Source organism: Ornithorhynchus anatinus, chromosome 3 (genome assembly GCF_004115215.2).
Source record: "Ornithorhynchus anatinus isolate Pmale09 chromosome 3, mOrnAna1.pri.v4, whole genome shotgun sequence".
NCBI classification, from domain to species: domain Eukaryota; kingdom Metazoa; phylum Chordata; class Mammalia; order Monotremata; family Ornithorhynchidae; genus Ornithorhynchus; species Ornithorhynchus anatinus.
The window spans coordinates 92,208,979-92,236,526 of NC_041730.1; the positions used below are offsets into that span (position 1 = coordinate 92,208,979).

A 27,548-nucleotide genomic window follows, 5' to 3' on the forward strand; every position below is an offset into this window, starting at 1 on the left:
GAGCCCTGTGCTAAGCGCTTAGAAGAGTACAGTATAAAAGAGTTGGTAGACACATCCCCTGCCCACAGTGAGCTTGCAGTTTAGAAGGGGAGACTCAGGTACCCGAGATTCCTTCCCATCTTTCACTCCCCACTCCTCCATTCGAGTAACATTCAAAATTCCCTCCTCACCCATGAAGTCGTCCTTGGCAGAAGGGTAAGAATATTTCCTGGCTCCAGCCCGCCAATGGATGAACTGCCCTCGTCTCCCCCCTTATTATCCCAATCGTGAAATCCCATTCGACATGTTGATCGTTCAGGCACGACTTCAGGTTATCTGGGTGTTTTTCTAGCAGAATAGGTCTGGTCTGTCTAACTACTACTTGTCTCAAGTAATGCACAGGCCTGAAGTCAGAAGGTCACGGGTTCTAATCCCAGCTCTGATGCTTGCCTACTGCGTGACCTCGGACAAGACACTTTAACTTCTCAGGCCTCGGTGACCTCATCTGAAAATTGGGAATTATGACCGTGAGCCCCACGTGGGACAGGAACTGTGTCCAACCTGATTAGCTTGTATCTACCCCAATGCCTGCGGCATAGTAAGCACTTTACAGATACCCAACCCGATTAGCTTGTATCTACCCCGGTGCCTGCCGCATAGTAAGCACTTTACAGATACCACTATTATTACCGCTATTATTATTATTGTTAAACACCTGGCATGCAGAGCTCATTTCTGCTTATCAAAATGAGCAGTGCCCATGCCATGCCCCGTGCCATGTAAAGGAAAGCGAATGAAAGCTTTTAGATGATCAATTTAAAAATGTTGCTATTTGTTAAGCGCTTACTATGTGCCAAGCACTGTTCTGAGCGCTGGGGTAGATACAAGGTCATCAGGTTGTCCCACGTGGGGCTCACAGTCTTCAACCCCATTTTACAGATGAGGTAACTGAGGCCCAGAGAAGTTAAGTGACTTGCCCACAGTCACACAGCCGCCAAGTGGCAGAGCCGGGATTAGAACCCACGACCCCTGACTCCCGAGCCCGAGCTCCTTCCACTAAGCCAAGCTGCTTCTCTATAATTTAAGGAAACGAGGAGTTACTCACCATTTTCGTTATCCTCAGAAACTACAATCACGGATGGAGGAGAAGAGCCAACGTTATTTTTTGCCGTAATGTTGATCCGGTAGGACCGTCTGTCAATTGTTAGCTCTTTGCTGTTGTTCCATTTAGACAAAGTGAACTGTTGTACTCCTTGCAGTTCGTCCAGATTTTCCACTGTTAGGTCATAAGAGAGGATTTCTCCATTTGCTTGAAAATCCAGTAATGGCTGAGAAAAAAAAAGAGATAGCACCTCAAGATGAAATAGCACTTTATATATTCATTCATTCAACTGTATTTATTGAGCGCTCACCGGGTGCAGAGCACCGTGCTAAGCACTTGGAAAGTACAGTTGGGCAACAGATAGAGACAATCCCTACCCGACAACGGGCTCACGGTCTACAAGGGGGAGACAGGCAACAAGACACAACAAGTAGACAGGCACCAATAGCATCAAAATAGATAAATAGAATTATAGAGATATACACATCATTAATACAATAAATAGAATAATGAATATGTACAAATATACACAAGTGCTGTGGGGCGGGGAAGGGGGGTAGAGCAGAGGGAGGGAGTCGGGGCGATGGGGAGGGGAGGAGGAGCAGAGGGAAAGGGAGGGCTCAGGGTGGGAAGGCCTCCTGGAGGAGGTGAGCTCTCAGTAGGGCTTTGAAGCGGGGAAGAGAGCTAGTTTGGCGGAGGTGAGGAGGGAGGGCGTCCCGGGTCAGCGGGAGGACGCGGGCCGGGGGTCGACGGCGGGACAGGTGGAAACGAGGGACCGTGAGGAGGTGGGCGGCACCAGAGGAGTGGAATGTAGGGGGTGGGCTGGAGAAGGAGAGAAGGGAGGTGAGGTAGGAGGGGGCAAGATGATGGACAGCTTTGAAGCCAAGAGTGAGGAGTTTTTGCTTCATACGAAGGTTGATTGGCAACCACTGGAGATTTTCGAGAAGCAGCGTGGCTCAGTGGAAAGAGCGTGGGCTTTGGAGTCAGAGGTCATGAGTTCGAATCCCAGCTCCGCCACTTGTCAGCTGTGTGACCGTGGGCGAGTCACTTCACTTCTCTGTGCCTCAGTTCCCTCATCTGGAAAATGGGGATTAAGACTGTGAGCCCCACGTGGGACAACCTGATTCCCCTGTGTCTACCCCAGCGCTTAGAACAGTGCTCGGCACATAGTAAGCGCTTAATACCAACATCCCCATTTTTGAGGCGGGGGGTGAGCGTTTCTGTAGAAAGATAATCCGGGCGGCAGAGCGAAGAGAAGCAGCGAGGCTTAGTGGCAAGAGCCCGGGCTTGGGAGTCAGACTTCATGGGTTCTAATCCTGACTCCGTCACTTATCAGCTGTATGACTTTGGGCCAGTCACTTCTTAACTTCTCTGTGCCTCAGTTACCTCATCTTCAAAATGAGCATTAATAATAGTATTAATAATAATGTTGGTATTTGTTAAGCGCTGTTCTAAGCGCTGGGGTAGACAAAGGGGAATCGGGTTGTCCCACGTGGGGCTCACAGTCTTAATCCCCATTTTCCAGATGAGGTAACTGAGGCACAGAGAAGCGAAGTGACTCGCCCACGGTCACACAGCTGACAAGTGGCAGAGCTGGGATTCGAACTCATGACCTCTGACTCCCAAGCCCGTGCTCTTTCCACTGAGCCACGCTGCCTCTCTTAAGACTGTGAGCCCCACCTGGGACAACCTAATAATAATGTTGGTATTTGTTTAGCGCTTACTACGTGCCGTGCACCGTTCTGAGCGCTGGGGTAGATACAGGGTAATCGGGTCGTCCCACGTGAGGCTCACAGTTAATCCCCATTTTAGAGATGAGGTAACCGAGGCGCAGAGAAGTGAAGTGACTCGCCCACAGTCACACAGCTGACAAGTGGCAGAGCCGGGATTCGAACCCCTGACCTCTGACTCCGAAGCCCAGGCTCTTTCCACTGAGCCACGCTGCTTCCCCAGTTACCCTGTATCCACTCCAGCGCTTAGAACAGTGCTTGGCACATAGTAAGCGCTTAACAAATACCATCACCATCAAGTATAGACTGAAGTGGGGAGAGACAGGAGGTGGGGAGAACAGAAAGGCTGCTGGTGCAGTAATCCGGTCGGGATAGGATGAGTGACTGTACTAACAAGGTAGCAGTTTGGATGGAGAGGAGAGGGCGGATCTTGGCGACGTTGTGAAGGTGAGAGAGGCAGGTTTTGGTGACAGATTGGATGTGTCGGGTGAATGAGAGGGCAGAGTCAAGGACGGCACCGAGGTTGCGGGCTTGTGAGACGGGAAGGATGGTCGTGCCGTCCACAGTGACGGGAAAGTCAGGGGGAGGACGGGGTTTGGGAGGGAAGATAAGGAGCTCGGTCTTGGACACGTTGAGTTTTAGGTGGCGGGAGGACATCCAGGTGGAGACGTCCCGGAGGCAGGAGGAGATAAGCGCCTGGAGGGATGGAGAGAGAGCAGGGGAGGAGAAGTAGATTTGGGTGTCATCTGCGTAGAGCTGATAGTTGAAGCCGTCGGAGCGAATGAGTTCACCAGGGGAGTGAGCAGATGGAGAACAAAAGGGGACCGAGAACTGACCCTCGAGGAACCCCACAGAGGAGACTGAGAATGAACGGCCAGCGAGATTAGAGGAGAATCGGAAGAGAACAGAGTCCTGGATATAGTCTCTTCTCCTTCAGAAGGCTCCTTAAGAGGAACGGTGGATAGCGGATAGAGTACGGGCCCGGGAGTGAGAAGGACCTGGGTTCTAATCCCCGTTCCACCACTTGCTGTCGGCTGACCTGGGGCAAGTTCCTTCACTACTTTGAGCCTCAGTTCCCTCATCTGTAAAATGGGGATTAAGCCTGTAAACTCTATGTGGGACAGGGGCTGTGTCCAATCCGATTTGCTCGTACCCACCCAGCACTTAGTACAGTGCCTGGCACATAGTAAGCGATTAACAAATACCATAATTATTATTGTTATTATTAAGGCATAAAGCCCTTTACTCAAATGACTTTCATCTGTATCTGGCCAGGGCGGTTGAATCATAAGGTGTATGTCTGAGGACATGTGATCATGGGCAGGAGCTGGCCATCATCTGGACACCAACCTCAAGACTCCTAAATTAGAGACCCCAGCAGTCAGTCAATCCTATTTATTGAGTTCTTACTGTGTACAGAGCACTGTACAAAGTCCTTGGGAGAGTTATCATTATTTATTTTCGAGTGACATCGAGTCGTTTCCGATTCAGAGCGACTCCATGCGTACACTTTCACCAGAGCGTCCCATCCTCCGCCATAATCCGCAAACTTTCTGACGGTTCTTCCTTTACCGCTGTTACGGTCTCTAACCATCTAGCTGCCTGTCTGCCTCTTCCACGTTTTCCCTGGACTTTTCCTAACATTAGTGTCTTCTCCAGAGAATCAGTCCTCCTAAATGTATCCAAACTATGCTAATCCAAGTCGAGTCGTTTGACCTCCCAGGGACCACTCTGTCTTAATTTGCTCTAAAATCCATTTGTCTGTTTATGGGGCAGTCCGTGGTATTCATAAAAGCCTTCCCCAACAACACATTTCAAAAGAATCGATGTTCTGTCTATCCTGTTTCTTCACTGTCCAGCTTTCAGGTCCATACATTGTCACTGGAAACACCCCAGGAGTGACGATTTGTATTTTCGTGGCAATTGGAAGAGTACGCTATAACAAAATAGTAGACGTATTCCCTAGGCTCGCCGTAGGAAGGGAATGTGACTGTTTATGGTTAAATTGTATTCTCCCAAGCGCTGAGTACAGTGCTCTGCACACAGCAAGCACTCAATAAATATGACTGACTGAAAGAATGAATGAATGCCCGCAACAAGCTTACAGTCTAGAGGGGGTTGCCTGTCAACACCTCTGACAAGCTCGAGTAGTATGAAAGCATTAAATTTCTAACCCCGGCTCTGCCACTTCTCTGCTGTGTGACCTTGGACGAGCTGCTTAACTTCTCTCTGCCTCAGTTACCTCATCTGTGAAATGGGGATTAAACTGTGAGCACCCCCATGGGACAAACTGATTACCTTGTATCTACCCCAGCGCTTAGAACGTTGCCCAGCACATAGTAAGCGCTTAACAAATATCATCCTTATTATTATTATATGCATCAAACTAGCACACTTCCCCCATTTCAAAGCCCTACTGAAAGCTCACCTCCTCCAGGAGGCCTTCCCAGACTGAGCCCCCCCTTTCCTCCGTTTCCCCCTTCCCTCCCCATCGGTCCCGAGCGGATCGTTGTGTCAGCCTCCTCTCTGATCTCCCTTCCTCCCGTCTCTCCCCACTCTAGTCTATTCTTCATTCCGCTGCCCGGATCATCTTCCTACAGAAAGGCTCTGGGCATGTCATTCCCCTCCTCAAAAACCTCCAGTGGTTGCCTATCAACCACTATCAGCACGAAACAAAAACTCCTCACTCTTGACTTCAAAGCTCTCCATCCCCTTGCCCCCTCCTACCTCACCTCCCTTCTCCCTTTCCACCGCCCACCCCGCACGCTCCGCTCCTCCGCCGCCCACCTCCTCACCGGCCCCCGTTCTCACCTATCCCGCCGTCGGCCCCCGGCCCACGTCCTCCCGCTGACCCGGAACGCCCTCCCTCCTCGCATCCCCCAAACGGACTCTCTTCCCCTCTTCAAAGCCCTACTGAGAGCTCACCTCCTCCAGGAGGCCTTCCCACCCTGAGCCCTCCCTTTCCCTCTGCTCCTTCTCCCCTCTCCTCCCCCCACCCCGCTCTTCCCCCTCCCTCTCCCCTCAGCACTGTGCTCATTTGTACGCATTATTTATTACCCTATTTATTTTGTTAATAAGGTGTATATCTCCTTGATTCTATTTATCTTGATGATGTTGTTTTTGTTTTGTTCTGTTTTGCTTTGCTGTTTGTCTCCCCCATTTTGGACTGTGAACCCGTCATTGGGCAGGGATTGTCTTTATCTGTTGCCGAACTGTACATTCCAAGCGCTTAGTACAGTGCTCTGCACGTCATAAGCGCTCAATAAATACTATTGAATGAATGGATGAATGACTCCCTCTGCTCTACCCCCTTCCCACCCCAAACTACTTGTGTATATATTGCTATTGTTCTTGTCTGTCCGTCTCCCTCGATTAGACTGTAAGCCCATCAAAGGGCAGGGACTGCCTCTGTTGCCGATTTGTCCATTCCAAGCGCTTAGTACAGTGCTCTGCACATAGTAAGCGCTCAATAAATACTATTGAATGAATGAATGTACATAATTATTCCATATATATTATTAATGATGTGTATGTATCTACAATTCTATTTATATTGATGCGATTGATAAGAGCACGGGCTTTGGAGTCAGAGGTCATGAGTTCGAATCCCAGCTCCGCCACTTGTCAGCTGTGTGACTGTGGGCAAGTCACTTCACTTCTCTGTGCCTCAGTTACCATCTGTAAAATGGGGATTAAGACTGTGAGCCCCACGTGGGACAACCTGATTCCCTTGTGTCTACCCCAGCGCTCAGAACAGTGTTCGGCACACAGTAAGCGCTTAACAAATACCAACATTTTTTTTTTTTTTAACTTGCTATGTTTTGTTGTCTGTCTCCCCCCCTTCTAGACTGTGAGCCCCTTGTTGGTAGAGATTTTCTCTCTCTGTTGCCGAACTGTACTTTCCAAGCACTCAGGACGGTGCCCTGCGAACGGTACGCACTCAATAAATACGACCGAATGAATGAATGCACTGAGGCACAGAGAGGTCAAGTGGTTTGCCCGAGGTCACACAGCAGACAAGCGGCGGAGCCGGGATTAGAACCCACTTCCTCTGACTCCCAAGAGTGTGCTCTTTCCACTGAGCCACGCTGTGACCGCACATGTTGCTGAGAGGAAAGAACAATCTTCCAGTTCACGCAGAGGGAAACAGATCGTCTTTTCCAACTTTCCCAGCTTACCTTCCAAAACAAAGTCAAGAGTCTCTCACGGCTTCCCTGAACCGCTTTGACCTCTCTCCAGATATCAGGGCCCTCAGAGGGAACTGTAACGAATCACAGAAACATCCTTAAATTCCTTTTATTTTTTTCCAAGTGGGATCTTCAAACTCCGTCCAGCTCAGAGAAGCAGCGTGGCTCAGTGGAAAGAGCCCGGGCTTGGGAGCCAGAAGTCATGGGTTCTAATCCCGGCTCCACCACTTGTATCCCCCCAGCGCTTAGAACAGTGCTTTGCACATAGTAAACGCTTAACAAATGCCATCATCATTATTATTATTATCAATTAGAGATGTCTAAGAGTCTTAGTCACAAATTCTTCTATAGAAAAGCCAAATATATTGCTGAACGCGCTACCCATTTCGCAGTTACGGGCCTTTCTCTCGGTTACATGGACTTTGGCTGAGGAAACTACACTGTAGCTCTCTAGACTGTAAGCTCGCTGTGGGCAGGGAATGTGTGTGTTTTTGTTCTACTGTACTCTCCCAAGTGCTTAGTATGTGGTCTGCACTCAGTAAGCGCTCAATAAATACGACTGAATGACCTTGTCTGGCTGCTGCTGTGGAAGAACCCACCCCTTTCAGAAGCAGGATGGTGGGCAAATATCTGCCTTTACTCCCTGTGGTGTGTTGGGACGGTTAAGGGAAGCAGCACGGCTTGGTGGAGAGAGCACGGGCCAAGGAGTCAGGCCCTGAGTTCTAATCTCAGCTCTCCCACTTCATTCACTCCATCGTATTTATTAAGCACTTACTGTGTGCAGAGCACTGTACTAAGCGCTTGGAATGTACAATTCGGCAACAGATAGAGACAATCCCGGCCCAACGAAGGGCTCACAGTCTAAAAGGGGGAGACAGCAAAACGAAACACTTGTCTGCTGTGTGACCTTGGGCAAGTCGCTTCACTTCCCTGTGCCTCAGTGACCTCTTCTGTAAAATCGGGATTAAAACTGGGAGTCCCGTGTGGGACATGGGTTGTGTCCATCCCGAGTAACTTGTATCTATCCCGGCGCTTAGAACGGTGCCTGGCACGCAGTAAGCAGCGTGGCTCACTGGAAAGAGCCAGAGCGTGGGAGTCAGAGGTCATGGGTTCTAATCCCGGCTCCACTGCTTGTCTGCTGTGTGACCTGGGGCAAGTCACTTAACTTCTCTGTGCCTCAGTTACCTCATCTGTAAAATGGGGCTGAAGACTGTGAGCCCTATGTGGGACAACCTGATTACCTTGAATCTACCCCAGTGCTTAAAACAGCGCTTGGCACATTATTATCATCATTATTATTATGATTATATTAAGTGCTTAAAAATGCCATAAAAAATGGACATTATAATTTCATATCAGTTGATGTAATCAATAATAATAATGATAAAAGTATTTGTTAAGCATTTACTACGTGCCAGGCACTGTACTCAGCACTGGGGTAGACCCAGTCCCTGTCCCACACGGAGCTCACAATCTCAATCCCCATGTTATAGATGAGATCACTGAGGCCCAGAGAAGGGAGGCGACTTGCCCGAGGTCACACAGCAGACAAGTGGCAGAGCCAGGATTAGAGCCCCCATCCTTCCGCTGCTTCCCATATCTATTCAGTACGCCTGTTTTAGCGAGTTAATTCTTTTCTGCACGGGTCACCCTTCTCCCCCTTCCCCTTTAGATTGTAAATTCCTCCTAGGTAGGATGCTTGTCTTCCTAAAATTTCACACAACTTCTCCAACTTCTCAGTGCAGTGCAGGCATAAATGTGATTAGTCAATGAATGGTGGCCGTGAGCTAAAAGGACTTTAACAGTCTGATCCTGCAGTCGACCTCTCCCCAGCAAGGGAGGGGCTTAAAGCTATTTTAAGAAGACTGAACTCACCGGCTTCTTTTGTGGTGAATGCGTAATGACTCCAACGACTCCACTTCCAAAAGTAGTTGGCATTCCCACATCGCACTCGGAGAGTATACGTTGAATAAGGCTCCAGTTCCCCTAAAGTTAAGGTTGATCTGGGTGCCAAGACGTGTGAAATGTTGAACTGCCAAATCAAAGAAGAGAGAGTAGCCGCGGGTCAGATAAAAAAAACTCACTTGAAATTAAATAATAATAATGTTGGTATCTGTTAAGCGCTTACTACGTGCCGAGCACTGTTCTAAGCGCTGGGATAGACACAGGGTAATCGGGTTGTCCCACGTGAGGCTCACGGTCGATCCCCATTTTACAGATGAGGTAACTGAGGCCCAGAGAAGTGAAGTGACCTGCCCACAGTCACACAGCTGACAGGTGGCCGAGCCGGGAGTCGAACCCATGACCTCTGACTCCGAAGCCCAGAATTGAAACAGTTCGGGTCAGAAACGGTCCCAGCAGTGAGGTAGGGAAGAAAGGTTCTGTGAGAGAAAGTCAGTCAGTCAGTCAGTCAAACAATCAACGATATTTATTGAGCAATTACTGGGTTCAGACACTCAGCGAGGGCTTGGGAGATTACAGTTCATCGGAGTTGGCAGATACGTCCTCTGCCCACCAGGAGCTTACAGTCCCGAGATCTTCCCTCCGTTAGCACGCGGTACCCACCAAAACACTGACCTGACCGTCAAAAATACCTACACACCGGACGAGTCAGTTTCTTATTCCTGCCTCGTACTTTCTCCTCTCGGCTTCCTTACATCCCTCCTCCATGTATTTGCTAATGTTTGCCTATTCCTACTCGTTTTTTCCACTCCCGGGAATAGAATAACCCACGAAGTAAAACGTTGGTTTTGTTTTCGGTGTTTGGATGGGAACTCCTTTCTGAAAATTGAGAAGCATCTCTCCTTTTAGACCTTAAGCTCTTAATGACAGCAAACTTGCTTGTGGGATTCATTTTGGTGCAGTACACAATTTGGTGCCGGGGGCATTTGCACATTGAGTTAATGGTCCTACTAAGGAGCGCTGTCTTCCCAATTAAGTCCTCCTTTCCTCTTCTCCCTCTCGCTTCTGTGTCGCCCTTGCATTTGGATTCGTCCCATTTATTCACCCGTCCCTCGGCCCCTCATAATAATAATAATAATGTCGGTATTTGTTAAGCGCTTACTATGTGCCGAGCACTGTTCTAAGCGCTGGGGTAGACACAGGGGAATCAGGTTGTCCCACGTGGGGCTCACAGTCTTCATCCCCATTTTACAGATGAGGGAACTGAGGCACCGAGAAGTGAAGTGACTTGCCCAAAGTCACACAGCTTTGGCCAAGCCGGGATTTGAACCCAGGACCTCTGACTCCAAAGCCCGTGCTCTTTCCACTGAGCCACGCTGCTTCTCCGTTGTGGACAGGGAAGGTGCCTTCCAACTCTGTTCTACTGTACTCTCCATAATAATGATAACTATTAATAATAGTTATTATTATCGTTGTTATGCTATCTGTTAAATGCGTACTATGCTCCTCGCACTGTACTAAGCTCTGGGGTGGATGCAGGCAGATGGGGTTGGAAGCAGTCTCTGTCCCACGTGGGGCTCGCAGTTTCAGTCCCTATTTTACAGATGAGGTAACTTGGGTACAGACAAGTGAAGTGACTTGCTCAAGGTCACCCAGCAGACAAATGGCGAATCCAGGTTCAGAACCCATGGCCTTTTGACTCCCAGGCCCGGGCTCTATCCACTACGCCACGATCCTTCTTTCGCCACTCCCCAGAAGACCCCAGTGGTTGCCCTCACCTTTGGTTTTAAAGCATTCAATCACCCTGCCCCCTCCTAGCAACGTGGCTCAGTGGAAAGAGCCCGGGCTTGGGAGTCAGAAGTCACGGGTTCGAATCCCCGCTCTGCCACTTGTCAGCTATGTGACTGTGGGCAGGTCACTTCACTTCTCTGTGCCTCAGTGACCGCAGTGAATTGGGGATTGAGACCGTGAGCCTCACGTGGGACAATCTGATTCCCCTGTATCTCCCCCAGCGCTTAGAACAGTGCTCTGCACATAGTAAGCGCTTTCCAAATACCAATATTATTATTATTACTTAGGAGAGTGCTCTGCACTCACTCCGTAAGGGCTCAATAAAGATGACTGATTGACTGAATCATTATTTCCATTTTAGAGATGAAGAAACGGTACAGAGAAAGGCATCTCATCTTTCCAGACTCTCGTTGCCACTCATGCCAGCTGAGAATGATGGTGAATTCTCCAACTTGTCAGAACTGGTATTTTGAATTCCAGGAGCTCAGGGCCCAGATATGTGACGTAATTCTCCTGAGCACAGTGCTGGGCATCTCAGAGGGACAAATGTGGTTTCAGGACAGTGATTAACTGAACTCATGGGTTCTTATTTATAATAATGGTATTTGTTAAGCGTTTACTATGTGCCAATTTGTCCCTGGCCGTACCGAATTCTAGGAGTATTCCCCTTCTGTCTACAAGTACGCTAAAATCTACGATCACTAAACGTTTAATGATAGCCAGCAGCACGGTCTACTGGAAAGAGCACAGACCCGGGAGTCGGAGGACCTGGGTTCTAATCCCAGCTCCGCCACTTGTATGCTTTGTGACCTTGGGCAAGTCACTTTCATTCATTCATTCAATAGTATTTATTGAGCGCTTACTATGTGCAGAGCACTGTACTAAGCGCTTGGAATGAACAAGTCGGCAACAGATAGAGACGGTCCCTGGCGTTTGACGGGCTTACGGTCACTTCACTTTGCCTCAGTTACTCATCTGTAAAATGGGGATTAAGACTGTGAGTCCTCAGTGGGTCAGGGACTATATCTAACGTGATTATCTTGTACCTACCCCAGCACTTAGTCTAGTGCTTGGCACATAGTAAGCACTTAACAAATACCACCAAAAAATCATCATAATTAGATACCAGCTCAGCACTTATACACTGCAACACCCGTAGTATTTTTGTACATATCGATTTACATAGGCTATTTAAGATCGAGCAACCAATCGAAGGTATTTATTGAGTACTCAGTTTGTGCAGAGCACTGTATTAAGCACTTAATAATAATAATAATAATAATAACAATGTTGGTATTTGTTAAGCGCTTACTATGTGCAGAGCACTGTTCTAAGCGCTGGGGTAGACACAGGGGAATCAGGTTGTCCCACGTGGGGCTCACAGTCTTAATCCCCATTTTACAGATGAGGTAACTGAGGCCCAGAGAAGTGAAGTGACTCGCCCACAGTCACACAGCTGACAAGTGGCCGATCCGGGATTCGAACCCATGACCTCTGACTCCAAAGCCCGGGCTCTTTCCACGGAGCCACGCTGCACTTGAGAGAGTACAATCCAACAAGTTTGGTAGACACATTCCCTGCCCACAAGGAGCTCACAATCTATTTAAGATACTCATCTTCCCATGTGCTCTGAACAGACTAGATGCTCAATACTATTTCCGATTAAAAGATTTGCAAAAAAAAAAGCTACAGTCCAAGCCCAAGATCACTAGAGTTAACCTTTCCGACACGCGTTAGAAAGCTCCGTACCTGTCTGACTTTTCCGTTACGGGAGATTTCGGCCTGACACAGCAATTCGGGATTACTCCGGATAGGAGATACCTTCCAGGACACTGTCACACTTGTGGCATTCTTGTCCTTAACTGAGATGAGATCAGGTGGCATTGGATGCACTACCAAAGTGAGGAGAATATGAGACTTTGGGATATTAGAAAGCCTAAACAAATTCAAGCAAACCCAAGCACTGCCTGTCTTCCGCGACCAAGTAACCCAAGTAAGAATTGCACTCTGGATTATAGCATAGAGATCATTCGAGCAAATGAGCCGTAGCAGGCAGTGAATTTAAAGTATTTCTGAACCGTGCGTGACGGAATCAAGGCAGCAGTTTGGGAGGGCACTGTTTGGCGAACAAAAAAGCCACCATCCCATAGGAAGCAGAAAATCACCAATGGCAACTGGTGGAGGATAAGAGTTACTTGGATCTAGATAAATCTGATAAGAGTTACTTGGATCTAGATAAGCCTAAAACTAGACCAAACGCTGAATACATTGGCACAGCTCAAGCTGATTCAAACAGGTTCCTATTTGATGCGCACTGCCACAATGGGTCTGGCTGTGTACACTCTCACCTCGTTGAGACGCATTTAACACCAAATTCACACTTTTTCTTCCCAGGGCATTTTTAGCCAATAGTGTGAAGTTGTACATCTGGGTCACGTCTTCGGCTAATCTCCAAACGCATTGATTTCTTTCAGGACAAGGAACCTTTGTCTTGGAAAACCTTACAAAAGGAAATACAGTATTTCACTTTTCGGTCAATGCCGACGGTCTCTGTACCCCAACGTGAAACGCGAGCACTCTAGAGTCTTGATTTTCAAACTGTGTTAGGGAGAGATGGCTCTATGAAGAAACAAATCAACCTTGTCTTTTTTCTTTCTTTTTGTTTATCACCAGGCTCTCTGACAGGTTCAGAACCAAAACTGAATTCCTGAAGCTCAGATTTAACCTTGAATAAAGCAATGCTTTCTTCTCCCAGAAGGAGCAATCTTAGAGATTGGAAGATGGTTCACATTCATTCAGGACTCAGAATGCTCATTTAAGAATAACCAGACAGATCATGCAACCTACCAGGGCTTTCCCTAGAAAAGGATTTCCCAATAGATGTGCCAGTTAAGTTTTTATTACTGTTATTATTATTCATTCAGTCATATTTATTGAGTGCTTACTGTGTGCACAGAACTGTAATATTATTATTATTATTGTTGATGAGTTTTGTTTAATTTTTTACCCTGGTAAATAGACCTCAAGTATAGCTATTTTTGTATAGGACCATTTCCCCGATATTTCTGATCATTTGAATTTCATCCCTTTCTTCCAAAATCCTTGTAACTACAGCCAATTTAATAATAATAATAATAATAATAATGTTGGTATTTATTAAGCGCTTACTATGTGCAGAGCACTGTTCTAAGTGCTGGGAAATACAGGGTAATCAGGTTGTCCCACATGAGGCTCACAGTCTTAATCCCCATTTTACAGATGAGGTAACAGGCACAGAGAAGTTAAGTGACTTCCCCACAGTCACATAGCTAACAAGTGGCAGAGTTGGGATTCGAACCCATGACCTCTGACTCCCAAGCCCATCCTGTTTCCACTGAGCCACGCTGCTTCTCTAGTCCTCTACAGATTTGATAAACATATATCCTTTCCTTGCTTGCCCATGATAATGTCACAGAAGCAGCATGGCTCAGTGGAAAGAGCAAGGGTTTGGGAGTCAGAGGACATGGGTTCTAATCCTGGTTCCGCCACTTAGCAGCTGTGTGACTTTGGGCAAGTGACTTCTCTGTGCCTCAGTTACCTCATCTGTAAAATGGGGATTAAGACTGTGAGCCCCATGTGAGACAACCTGATTAGCTTGTATCTACCCCAGTGCTTAGAACAGTGCTCGGCACATAGAAAGCGCTTAACGAATGCCATCATTATTATATGGAAAGGAATCGAGGGTCTTAATTTTCTTGCCTCCAGTTTGCCTCCAATCCTATCTCCTCTGAGAAGCCTCCCCCCTGATTACTTTATAACACTTTGTGGCTCAGTGGAAAGAGCACGGGCTTAGGGGTCAGGGGTCAGGGGTTCTAATCCCGGCTCCGCCACCTGTCAGCTGTGTGACTTTGGGCAAGTCACTTCACTTCTCGGTGCCTCAGTTACCTCATCTGGAAAATGGGGATTAAGACTGTGAGGTTGTCCCTCACATGGGACAACCTGATAACCTTGTATCTACCTCAGCGCTTAGAACAGTGCTCAGCACATAGTAAGCACTTAACAAACACCAACGTTATTATTATAAACCCTCTTAGCACTCATTCCTCTCCCAGTTACTTAGATTTCTACGCATTTTTTGCATGTATATACTGCTACTTCACCCCAACACATAGCTAATTTTCCTGTTAATCCTTATTTTGTTCCCACTATTTGTTAATATTTTCTGTCTGTCCTCCCCATTAGACTGTATGCTCTTCCAGCAGGCCCTGTTCATGCATATAGCTTCCGTTGCACTGTCTCAAGCGCTTGGTGCAGTTTTTTGTCCTCAGTAGTTGCTCAGTAAATGCCACTGATGATAACTGACTACTGACAACTGAAGTCTAAAAGATGACTTCTATTACTTCTCCCTGGTCTGTGTGATCTCTTGATTTATTTTTGAAGGAAATTAACAGATTTGGCACAATTTGCTTTTCACTGAGTCGTGTTCATTGCTTCCTAGAATATTTAAAGAATGGGAGAGAGAGGGAGGGAGAGAGAGAGATCTCTGCCCCAGCTCCCAGTGAAGTCTTTTTTATTTAAATAGTATTTGTTAAGTGCTTACTAGCTCCAGGCACCGTTCAAAGTACTGGGGTGTAGATATAAAGAAATCATGTTGGACACAATCCATGTCCCACATGAGACTCATAGTCTTATTCTCCGTTTTACAGATGAGGTACCTGAGGCCCAGAGAAATGAAATGATATTCATTCATTCAATAGTATTTACTGAGCACTTACTATGTGCAGAGCACTCTACTAAGCGCTTGGAATGAACCAATCGGTAACAGATCGAGACAGTCCCCGCCCTATGACGGGCTTACAGTCTAATCGGGGGAGACAGACAAGAACAATAGCAATAAACAGACTCAAGGGGATGAGCATCTCATTAAGACAATAGCAAATAAATCGAATCAAGAGCAAATAAATGATATTTGCACACAGCAAACAAATGGCAAGGCCAGGATTAGACCCCAGGTCCTTCTGACTCCCAGGTTCTATCCACTAGGCCATGCTGCTTCTGTTTTTCCAGGCTGGAGAAGAAATTTAACCTCGAAGTAATATTCACTGTAATACGAGTGAGAAATCGGGCGAACTTTCCCTCAAACCTCAGACGCGTTCTTATCTGCTCACAATAATCATACTGGTTAGATGATAAATCATGCATATCACATTAATCACTCACGAGTTTAAGCTTGTCGTCTAGACTGTAAGCCTTATTGTGGGCAGGGAACGTGTCTAGCAATTCTGTTGTACTCTCCCAACCCCTCAGTATGGTGCTCTGCACACAATAAGCGCTCAATAAATACCATTGATTAATGGAATGAGTTAACTCCTAGGCCTGGGAAGGGTAATTGGATGCCCCAGAGGAACTTCTCAAACTACCACTGTCCAGGCCTAGGGAGGCTGAATTATTACCTAAACTTAACGAGCAGAAGAGACTTGCCATTCATAGAGCTCGTATTCGGTGGAATGATTTCTAAACAGATGAGTTTCAGTTCCTGGATCCCAAACACAGTTCAAAGTCGTCAAGTCCTTTGTGTCACAAGAAAAGTCTCTGGGCTCGTCGGGTGCTTCTGTCGAAACAAAGAAATAAGCGACATTTGGCTGTAGATGAATCAACAAAAATGTTCCAAGTCAAAATGAAAGCTATGTTGGGAATCAAAATTCAGACTATCCAGTTAGGGCAATTTTAGCCCCTGTTCTTCCCTGTCATTAACTGAATTCATAAAAGCTGCCCAAAGAATTGGTAAATATATGAATTAAAAGGACAAAAATTCCACCAGTACTGGAAAATACAGAAAACAATAATAATCAAATGAACAGTGAATATGAAAGAGATGAATATACAGTATTTATTTAAATATCTGTCACACATTTTAGCATAATTTTTCTAACATTAAAACTGAGGTGGGACTATTATGCAGGTCATATAAGAATTAAGTCTAGCAATAAAAGGAAAAGAGAGGGAGAAGGAGGAGCAAGGTAAGAGGACACGTGAGATTGCATCTCTTATTTCTATTCCACCTCCCAAGCGTTACGTAGGGTAGGACTCACTGAATTAACTTTTCCTCCTATCCCATGCTGCTCCACTTTTTCACTCTTATGTTCATCCTTTCTGGCCCTCACCAGTGCCCGCCACCGCATCTTCTTTGTTGTTCCATTTTCACCCATCTACTCCTCCTCCCCAGGGGTAGGTAACTATCACCGCTTATAATTATGTGGTACAAAAAATACTTTATTTCCTCCTCAAAAATTTGGGTGGAGCAATTATGCAAGTCAAAATGGTACTGTCTAAGACTAGTTCATTCATTCAATAGTATTTATTGAGCGCTTACTCTGTGCAGAGCACTGTACTAAGCGCTTGGAATGTTCAAATCAGTAACAGTGACAGTCCCTGCCCTTTGACGGGCTTACGGTCTAATCGGGGGAGACGGACAGACGAGAACAATAGCAATAAATAGACTCAAGGGGATGAACATCTCATTAAGACAATAGTTCCATTCCATCACGCTGGTTCAGGATGTGACTGGAGGTCCATCTAGGCATAAGACAGTCACTTCTTTTTGTTTGGCAACCTGGTAAGCAAACTGCAAATGATTGGCTGAAGAGAGCGGTGTGGCCCAGTGGATAAAGCTTAGTACAGCGCTCTGCACATAGTGAGCGCTCAATAAATACGACTGAATGAACGAATAAAGCAGGGGGCTGGGAGTCAGAAGGATCTGGGTTCTAATGCCAGCTCTGCCACTTGCCTGCTGTGTGACCTTGGGAAAGTCACTTCACTTCCCTGAGCCTCAGCTCCCTCATCTGTAAAATGGCAATTGAGACTGTGAGCCCCATGTGGGTCATGGACCGTGTCCATCGTTATTAGTCTGTATCGTCCCCAGATTTTAGTCCAATGCCTGGCACATAGTAGGTGCTCAAAGAATAGCATAAAAAAAGTAGAAGCATTGGTCCACCCTCAGTGCCGACGCAATTTCTTTTAAAAGAGCTACACCCCGAACACATCACATAATACAGAAGAAAACGATTTTTTTAAAAATTGAGTTGCTTACTTCCTATATAAAGGACCAGGCCATCATAACCTCCACTGGATGCCAGGATGCAAAAAATATTTGCCCCCGAATCACGTATGTAACTAATATTATTAACCGTAAACCCCAAAACATGGGGTTTTAAGAATGATCCCGAGAGGTTTGTGTTGTCGTACTGAAAAGATAAAATCGTTGTGTCTTTTGCGGCGATGCAACAAAAGCTGATATCAGAGCCTTCCTCCACCACTTCTGTATGAGGAAAAATTCTTGGACGATCAGTCTGATTCTGCCCTGCAAGACATTAAATTCAAGGCTTGGATTAAAAGTGCATGCCCTAAATGGAATGATCTAAAGTTGAATCAAATAACAGTGTCCCTCTGCAAGTGGTTCTGCATCTAAGCAAGACAGGACTGTACAGTTACTTTCAGTCTCAGGAGCTGAACACAAAGGAGAAGCAGCATGGCCTAGTGGGTACTGCACGGGCCTGAGAGTGAGAAGGACCTGGGTTCTAATCCCAGCTCTGCCACTTGTCTGCTGTGTGACCTTGGGGAAGTCACTTCACTTCTCTATGCCTAAGTGACCTCATCTATAAGATTTAGACTGTGAGCCCCATGTGGGACAGGGACTGGGTCCAACCTGATAATAATAATAATAATAATAATGATGATGGTATTTGTTCAGAGCTTATTATGTGCCAAGCAGTGTTCTAAGCGCTGGGGTAGACACAAGGTAATCAGGTTGTCCCCTATGGGGCTCACAGTCTTAATCCCCATTTTACAGATGAGGTTACTGAGGCACAGAGAAGTTAAGTGGCTTGCCCAAGGTCACAGAGCAGAAGTGGTGGAGCTGGAATTAGAACCCACATCCTCTGGCTCCCAAGCCCGTGCTCTTTCCACTAAGCCACGCTGCTTCTTTGTGTCTACCAACTCGGTTATATTGGTGTCTCTCAGGTGCTTAGTACAGTGCTCGGCGGATGGTTGGTGTTCAATACTTATTAATAATGTTGGCATTTGTTAATTTATTATGTAATTGTTAATTTATTGTGGACTGACTGACTGATTAGCCCCTTGGAGCAAAGAGCGGGATGAGTTCTTGGACAGATTTGAGTTTTCTCAAATCTGAAGCAGCAAGGAATCAGTGGGTAGAGCACGGGCCTGGGAGTCAGAAGGGCTCGGGTTCTAATCCCAGCTTCACCACATGCTTTAATAATAATAATGTTGGTATTTGTTAAACGCTTACTATGTGCAGAGCACCGTTCTAATAATAATGTTAATAATGTTGGTATTTGTTAAGGGCTTACTATGTGCCGAGCACTGTTCTAAGCGCTGGGGTAGACACAGGGGAATCAGGATGTCCCACGTGGGGCTCACACTCTTAATCCCCATTTTACAGATGAGGTCACTGAGGCACAGAGAAGTTAAGTGACTTGCCCACAGTCACACAGCTGACAAGTGGCAGAGCTGGGATTCGAACTCATGACCTCTGACTCCGAAGCCCGGGCTCTTTCCACTGAGCCACGCTGCTCTTCTAAGCACTGGGGTAGATACAGGGTAATCAGGTTGTCCCATGTGAGGCTCACAGTTAAGCCCCATTTTACAGATGAGGAAACTGAGGCACAGAGAAGTGAAGTGACTTGCCCACAGTCACACAGCTGACAAGTGGCAGAGCCAGGATTCGAACCCATGATCTCTGACTACCAAGCCCGGACTCCTTCCACTGAGCTACGTTGCTTTAGTTGCACTATCTCCTATGAGGATTTATTCATTCATTCAATCATATTTATTGAGCACGTACTGTGTGCAAAGCACTGTACTAAGTGCTTTGGAGATTTAAGTATAACAACAAACAGACACACTCCTGCCCACAGTGAGTAATGGAAGGTAATGGTTCTAATCCCAATCTGCCACATGTCTGCTGTGTGACCTTGGGTAAGTCACTTCACTTCTCTGTGCCTCAGTTACCTCATCTGTAAAATGATAATTAAGACTTGTGAGCCCCACGTGGGACGGGGACCGTGTCCTACCTGATTTGCTTGTATCCACCCCGGTGCTTAGTTCAGTGTCTGGAACATAATAAGCACTGAAATACCACAATTATTATTGCCAAATTGCTGAGTGGGTGGGTCACTCATTTACCAGTCAGTCACGCGAATAACCCTGGATTAAGCCTACAATAAATCCAAAGCAAATTTTCTTGGAAGCAACTTCTTAAAAGAATTATCATAGTCAGTTGGGCGCATTGAGTTCACCCCATTCGGAACTTCTTGTGTGGAAAGGGAGAGTTTAAAGCCCACATTTTATTAGGGCTTTTGTGGCCACAATCATTTTAAAACATTTTAACTCAATGGAACAGAAAAAAGGAACTACGGCTCTTTAGAAAAGGTTCTTCAACTTTTTCACACCAGGAATTCTACAGTAAAACAAAAAAAATGTGGCAGAATCTCCGGACCATTGAGGAGAACAAGACGGGAAGGTAGTTGGATGTAAGCAGGGCGGCTGCCATCTTGCTTTCCTCTAAGCATCCTTTGGTCCACTGTTGAGGGCAGAACATTGAGCTGCATAGACGACAATGATGAATTTATGTTCTTATGACATACTTTCAAGATGTTCTTTCTTACCTTCCACGGTCTTCCATGAGGTCCAGTCACTCCAGACTCTCGAAGCTGGGAATTGCTCATCATCCACCATGCTCCTGATTCTCACGGAATGGGACACGCATTCCAAAGGGAACTCTGAATGCCAGCTCCAATTCAAATTCTCATTCAACCTCAAGATGGTGTTATAGCTCTCCTAAAAAAAAAGCTCATTTAGCCGAACAGTCCTGACTCTCCCCAAAACGGAGGTATGTTTGTTGTAATTCTAGCCCACAGAGGCCATTTTTTAAATGGGATTTGTTAATTGCTCGCTATGTACCAGGTACTGTGCTAAGAGCTGGGGTAGATATTATTGTTATATTGTACTTTCCCAAGAACTTAGTACAGTGTTCTGCACACGGTGAGCGCTCCCGTGATTAGACTGTAATCCCGTCAATGGGCAGAGATTGTCTCTATCTGTTGCCGAATTTTACATTCCAAGCGCTCAATAAATATTATTAAATGAATAAATAAATGAATACAAAATAATCAGGTTGGACACAGTCCATTTCCCACATGGGGTTTAAAGTTTTAATCTCCATTTGACAGATGAGGGATCAGAAGCACGGAGAAGTTAAGTGAATTGCCCATGGTCACACAGCAAATTTACCACCTAAAAGATAACTGTAGCTAAAAACTTGTTTTGTTTTTCTTGCAGTCAGGAAGACAGATTTTACCTATGGTAGAAAATATCACCAGCAGCCTTCCCCTAATGATGAGAACGAAAGAATTGTAACAAGAATAATCAGCTTCTTTTGCTCTTCCCCAAAGAGTTAAAATTAGCAATAATTAGAGAGTATTCCCTGGAAAATCCTCAGCCTCATCACAGTTCGAACTTTAAACATTACCTGATAACTTTTTTTGTGATATTTATAAAGCGCATACTGTGGCAAATAATCCAACCTGATTATTATGTATTCATTTATTTATTCATTTGTATTTATTGTACTAAGCGCTGGCGTAGAGATAAGCTAATCATGTTGGACGCAGTCCACGTCCCCATGGGACTCACAGTCTTAATCCCCATTTTACAGAGGAAGGATATGAGGCACAGAGAAGTTAAGTGACTTTACGGTCACACAGCAGACAAGTGGCAGCGCAGCCATCAGAACGCAGGTCCTTTTGACACCCAGGCCCGTGTTCTACCCACTAGACCATGCTGCTTCTCTTGAGTTTTTGATGAAGTTAGAGTCTGTTTGCTTTTAAGTTCCTTCAATTGCATTAACCCTGAGCATCTGAGCGAACTACTGAAGAACGCAACTCTAGAAGAAGTTAAGCTTGCATAAGTTTTATTACGTACTAGCAGAAATAAACCATCAATGGTCAGGCCAATTAAATCCCAGCCAAACGGTAGACAACATCACACCACTTTATGTACGGCCAACGGGCTTTTCATCTTCCACTCACAATCCCTGGATGTTTTCCAATGTAGAAGTAGAAAGCAGAGAAGGAAAATGCGTAACTCTTGGCCTAATGAAATTCTGACACACTGTGGATGGCTTGGCATAATACTGTGTTTTGTTGAGTTTTCTTGGGCAAGAAATGGCCTTGGTGTGCAGTCTTTCTTCTATTTGTCTTTCACAGAAGAGTAAAAGCAGAGAAACTGTCAAGGCCTTAAACTAATGAGATATAAAAGGGTGCTTGTTTCCTCAAGCGTGAGTGAAGCTACAGATGGGTGAAGCAGCTTTCTCGGATGTTCTAGGAAGTTAAGGGTAAAAAGGAAGGGGTTGGGCTCACTGGCAATATGACACATTCATTCATTCCTTCACTTTCATTTTTTCATTCAATAGAATTTATACAGCACCCCTTTATAGAGAATCAGTCAATGATATTTATCGAGTGTTTACAATGGGCAGAGAACTGTATTAAGCATTCAGAGAGTGCAATAGGGTTGGAAGACAGAATCTATGCCCACATTTTAGTCAAGTTTACAATTTGTATTGGGTACCTGGAAGAATACAAGTAAAATAGGAGACAAGGACTCTGCCCCCAAGGAGCTTGCAGTCTAAGGAGGAAGACGGGCAGATATAAACTGTATGAATATAATGGGGACAGGAAGAAAAAACTTTCAAATCTACTTAGAGATATAAATGACTGATGATCCTACTCCTGCCTCTGAAAAATGCAACTATGCCAAAAAAAAAGGTTTCAACAAAGATTTGAATAGACTCAATGCCAGGGCAGAATATCGAGAAGGGGATTGTCATAGAAAAGTTAAATGCTCCCATTACGCATACCAAAAAAAAAAAACTTACTATGAGAAGTATCATTTTTAAGCCTTAAGAAAGCAGGTAGACACACACACTCACACACAGTGTCAATGCTCAACCTTTTGGGACAACCTCTGGTGTCCGGGAAAAATTCTACTCTTCCCCCCCAGGGACATGCAACTATCACCGCTTACAATTACGTAATTGTTGTCTTACGCTGTCGAATCGTGTCCGACCCATAACGACGCCACAGACATAGCTCTTCCAGAATGCCCTGCTCTCCATCTGCAATCGTTCTGGTAGTGGATCCAGAGAATTTTCTTGGTAAAAATCCGGAAGTGGTTTACCACTGCCTCCTTCTTGAGTAAACTTGAGTCTCCACCCTCAATGCTCTCCCATGTGGCTGCTGCCCAGCATGGGTGAGTTTTGCCTTGTAGCAGATTGTCTTCCACTCGCTAGCCACTGCCCAAGGTAGGAATGAAATGGATAGGCCTCTGCTTGACTCTCCCTCCCATAGTCGAGAATGCTAGAGTACTGGAAACTCTCCAGGTGTGACCCTGAGAGGCAATTATGTGTACAAAAAATATTTTATTTCCTCCTCAAAACTTTTGGTGGGGCAATTATGCAAGTCAATATGGTTTTGTCTAAGACTAGCTCCACAGTGTAGTTGACATAGTTAAGAAATATTTTTATTTTGATGATGATGATGATCTATCTCAGTTCCTATTTATCCTTGGGTTCTATCACTGAATTATAAATAGCAAAGTAATTGAGAAAAAAGTTTCTGGGTTAACAAAATGTTTCTGATTGGTTAGGAATAACAACTTGATTGCCTCTATCCACCCCAGTAGTTAGTACAGTGCTTGGCCCAAAATAAGCGCTAAATACCACAATTACTATCATTATTATCATTAATGCTAAACATACCTCACTGCAGGCTAATTGGTAAGAAATAGCCCTCAGTTCTCGCACATGCGGAATGGGACCTCAATACCAGTTCTCCCTTATATTTAGATTCATTCATTCATTCAATTGTATTTATTGAGCGCTTACTGTGTGCAAAGCACTGTACTAAGTGCTTGGGGAAAGTACAATAAACAATGACAATCCCAGCCCACAACGAGCTTAGATTGTGAGCTCCATGTGGAGCCTGATGATCTTTATCTGCTCCAGCACTTAGTACAGTGCTTGGCACTAGTACACATTTAACAGATACCACAAATATAATTAGTAGTTACACTGAATCGCACTAACATCTGTTGTGATAATGAATGTCTGCTAATTTGTTGCACTGTACTCACCCAAGCACTTAGTACAGTGCTCTGCACATAGTAAGTGCTCAATAAATACAATTTACTGATTGATTGAAGTGTGAGAAAGACTGACTGTGATTCTCCTCTTTGGAGCTGAATCGTTCAGTGGTATTTATTAAGCGCTTACTGTGTGCAGAGCATTCATTCATTCGATCATATTTGTTGAGCATTCACTGTAGACAAGCGAAGAGTACGGGCTTGAGAGTCAGAGGACGTGGCTTCCAATCTCAACTCTGCCACTTGTCTGCTGTGTGGCCTTGGGCAAGTCACTTAACTTCTCTGTGCCTCAATTACCTCAGTTGTAAAATGGGGATTAAAAGTGGGAACCCCACATGGGACAACCTGATTACCCTGTATCTACCCCACTGCTTAGAAGAGTGCTTGGCACATAGTAAGCGCTTAACAAATACCAATTATTATTATTATTACTATTATTATTACTACTAAGTACTTGGAGGAGTACAGTACAACAATAAACAGTCACATTCACTGCCCACAGTGAGTTTACAGTCTGGAGGGGGGCGGGAGGGGGACGGTGGGGAGACAGACATCAGTACAAATAAATAAAATGAAAGATATGTACATAAGTGCTGTGGGACTGGGACGGGGGAAGAGCAAAGGGAGCACGTCAGGGGATGAAGAAGGGAGTGGGAGATAAAGAAAAGTAGGACTTAGTCTGGGAAGGCCTCTTGGAGGAGGTGTGCCTTTAATAAGGGTTTAAACAGGGTGGGAGAGTAATTGTTTGGTGGATTTGAGGACAGAGGGTGTTCCAGACCAGAGGCAAGATGTGGGCCAGAGATCAATGGCGAGACAGGCGAGATGGAGGCACAGTGAGAAGGTTAACACCAGAGGAGTGGAGTGTACGGGCTGGGCTGCAGAGGAGAAAAATGAGGTGAAGTAGGAGGGGTCAGGGTGATGGAGAGCTTTAAAGCCAGTGAGGAGGAGTTTTTCTTTGATACAGAAGTGGACGGGCAACCACTGGAGGGTGACATGTCCTAAACGTTTTTGTAGAAAGATGATCTGGGCAGTGGACTGAAGTAGGGACTGGAGTGGGGAGAGACAGGAGGCTGGGAGGTCAGCAAGGAGGCTGATGCAGGAATCTAGGCCAGATAGCATGAATGACTGTATTACCATGGCAGCAGTTTAGAGGGAGAGGAAAGGGAGGATTTTAGTTATGTCGTGAAGGTGAGACCGACAGGATTTAGCACCTGTTGTGAAGGTGGGACCGACAGAGCACCATACTGTTTGGAAGAGAATAAATATAACAGAGTTGGTAAACACATTCCCTGCCCACAGCTAGCTTACATTCTAGAAGGGGTTATAAACATTGATATAATAAATTACAGATATGTACAGAAGTACTGTGGAGCTGAGGGAAGGATGAGTAAAGGGTGCAAGTCCAAGTGATACAAAAGGGAAAGGGAGAAGCAGAAATGAGGGCTTAGTCGGGAAAGGCTTCTCGGAGAAGTGTTTTTTAATAAGGCTTTGAAGGTAAGGAGAGTGATTGTCTGTCAAATATGAAGAGGAAGAGCATTCCAGGCCATAGGTGGGATGTGGGCGAGAGGTAGGCGGCAAGATAGAAAAGATTAAGGTATGGTGAGTAGATTGGCATTGGAGGAGAGAAGCGTGTGGGCTGGGTTGTAGTATGACATCAGGGAGGGAAGATAGGAGGGGGCAAGGTGATTGAAGTCACCCTTCGACGTGGAGGTGGACGTTGAGGACTGGGGAAACATGGACTGCACGGTTTTGTAGAAAAATGAACCGGGCAGCAGAGTGAAGTATGGACTGGAGTGGGGAGAGAAAGGAGGCAGGGATCAGCGAGGAGGCTGATACAGTAATCAAGATAGGATAGGCTAAGTGCTTGCATTACTGTGGTAGCAATTTGGATGGAGGGGAAAAGACAGATTTTAGCGATGTCGTGAAGGTTGAGTCGACAGGATTCGGTGTCAGACCCATCCTAGATCTAAGTGTAGATATGCCTCAGAAAGAGGGAAATGGACTAGGTCTGGGCCCGAAATCTTTCCTGAGACAATCACTGGTGCCAAAAACTGGATGCTGGCAATTACTTCCCCAATCTGATAGCACTACTTCCAAACTTCCTTTTTTTTTCTTTTAATGGTATTTGTTAAGTGTTTACTATGTGCCAGAAACTCTACTGGAGTAGCAACAAGCTAATCAGATTGGACACAGTCCATGTCCCCCATGGACTCACAGTCTTAATCTCCATTTTACAGATGAGGTGACTGAGACCCAGAGAAATGAAATGTCTCGCTCAAGGTCACACAGCGGTCAAGTGACGGAGCAGGGATGAGAACCCAGGTCAATCAATCAATTGTATTTATTGAGAGCTTACTGTACGTAGAGCACTGTACTTAGTGATAGGGAGAGTACAATATAACTGACACATTCTCTTCCCATAAAGAGCTTACAGTCTCAGGCCCCTGCACCACGGGCCTGGAGGTCAGCAGTTCATGGGTTCTAATCCTGGTTCTGCCACCTGTCTGCTGTGTGACCTTAGGCAAGTCACTTCACTTCTCCGTGCCTCAGTTACCTCATCCGTGAAATGGGGATTGAGACTGTGAGCCCCACTTGGGACAGGGACTGTGTCGAACCCATATTGCTTGTATCCAACCCAGTGCTTAGAACAGTGCCTGGCACATAGCCCTTAACAAATACCATAATAATTATTATTATTATTACTAGGCCACACTGCTTCTCTAACTCCTTTACCTTCTTGCTGTCTATCCAAGGTGAGAGCAAGTGGGTTTCAGTTCTCTCTGCGGAGATAACCAGGAAGTAAATCCCAGACAGAGAGGCAACAGCCCCCAGGTCTGGGCACTTTGGAAAGAACTCCAGGCACAGATCTCTCTCTCTCTCTTTGGCAAGTTCAGAATTTCCAAACACCGCAATTGCACAACAACTAGAAATGTTTAGGTCTTAAATAAACTCTCCAGAGCTGTCCCAGCCTTGTGAGTCTATGGTTTTATCAACATCATCAATAATACGGGAATTCTTACGAGGAACTAGGTTAGACCCAGAAATGTGTTGAGACAAGTTCGATATTATGACTCACCAAAATGCTATGGACTGACAATAAGTCTGAAAAAAAGGGAAGTTCGGTCGATTGTATTTACTGAGCGCTTACTTTATGCAACGCGTGGGAGAGTACAGCAATGTTACAGATGCATTCCCTGCCCACAGTGAGCTTACAGTCTAGAGGGGGAGACAGTAATATAAGTTGTAAATAGGTATATTAGTGCTGTGGGGTTGGGGATTCATTCATTCATTCAATAGTATTTATTGAGCGCTTACTATGTGCAGAGCACTGTACTAAGCGCCGTGTCCAACATGATTACTCTGTATCTACCCTAGAGCTTCGAACAGTCCCTGGCACATAGTAGGTGCTCTTAACAAATACTATAAAATTTAAAAAAAAAAGGAGTTCTGAAAGCCAGCTGGGGGGTAGAGGTGGAGGGAAGAGGGTCTACACCTCTTTTCCTGGCCCCCGCCCCCCCTTTGCCACGTTGGTCGTCCTGGGCCACTTCAGCCCCCCGACTTTTGCAGCCACAACTAGGGAAGGGAGGTCTGCTGCAGAGATCATGGGAATTAGTGGGGCGGGGAGGGGCATCTTGTGGAGGAATGAAAAGGTCAACT

General features: G+C 45.7%; 1 protein-coding gene and 1 non-coding gene across 2 annotated transcripts in view; both read right to left on the reverse strand.

The window, feature by feature from the left end:
* The window catches only part of OSMR (oncostatin M receptor), a 55,043-nt gene that overhangs the window by 15,326 nt on the left and 12,169 nt on the right, over window positions 1-27,548 (reverse strand). Inside the window, exons 4-11 of the mRNA XM_029061628.1 lie at window positions 20,357-20,528; window positions 17,761-18,030; window positions 16,152-16,281; window positions 13,040-13,191; window positions 12,441-12,583; window positions 8,874-9,030; window positions 6,990-7,072; window positions 1,085-1,307 (exon numbers count right to left, since the gene is read on the reverse strand). Coding sequence (XP_028917461.1) covers window positions 1,085-1,307; window positions 6,990-7,072; window positions 8,874-9,030; window positions 12,441-12,583; window positions 13,040-13,191; window positions 16,152-16,281; window positions 17,761-18,030; window positions 20,357-20,528 — 1,330 coding nt within the window. The remainder of the gene's footprint in view (window positions 1-1,084; window positions 1,308-6,989; window positions 7,073-8,873; window positions 9,031-12,440; window positions 12,584-13,039; window positions 13,192-16,151; window positions 16,282-17,760; window positions 18,031-20,356; window positions 20,529-27,548) is intronic.
* On the reverse strand, window positions 23,011-23,148 carry LOC114810503. Its single transcript, XR_003758202.1, has one exon. It is a non-coding gene; the product is annotated as a small nucleolar RNA SNORA7 (small nucleolar RNA).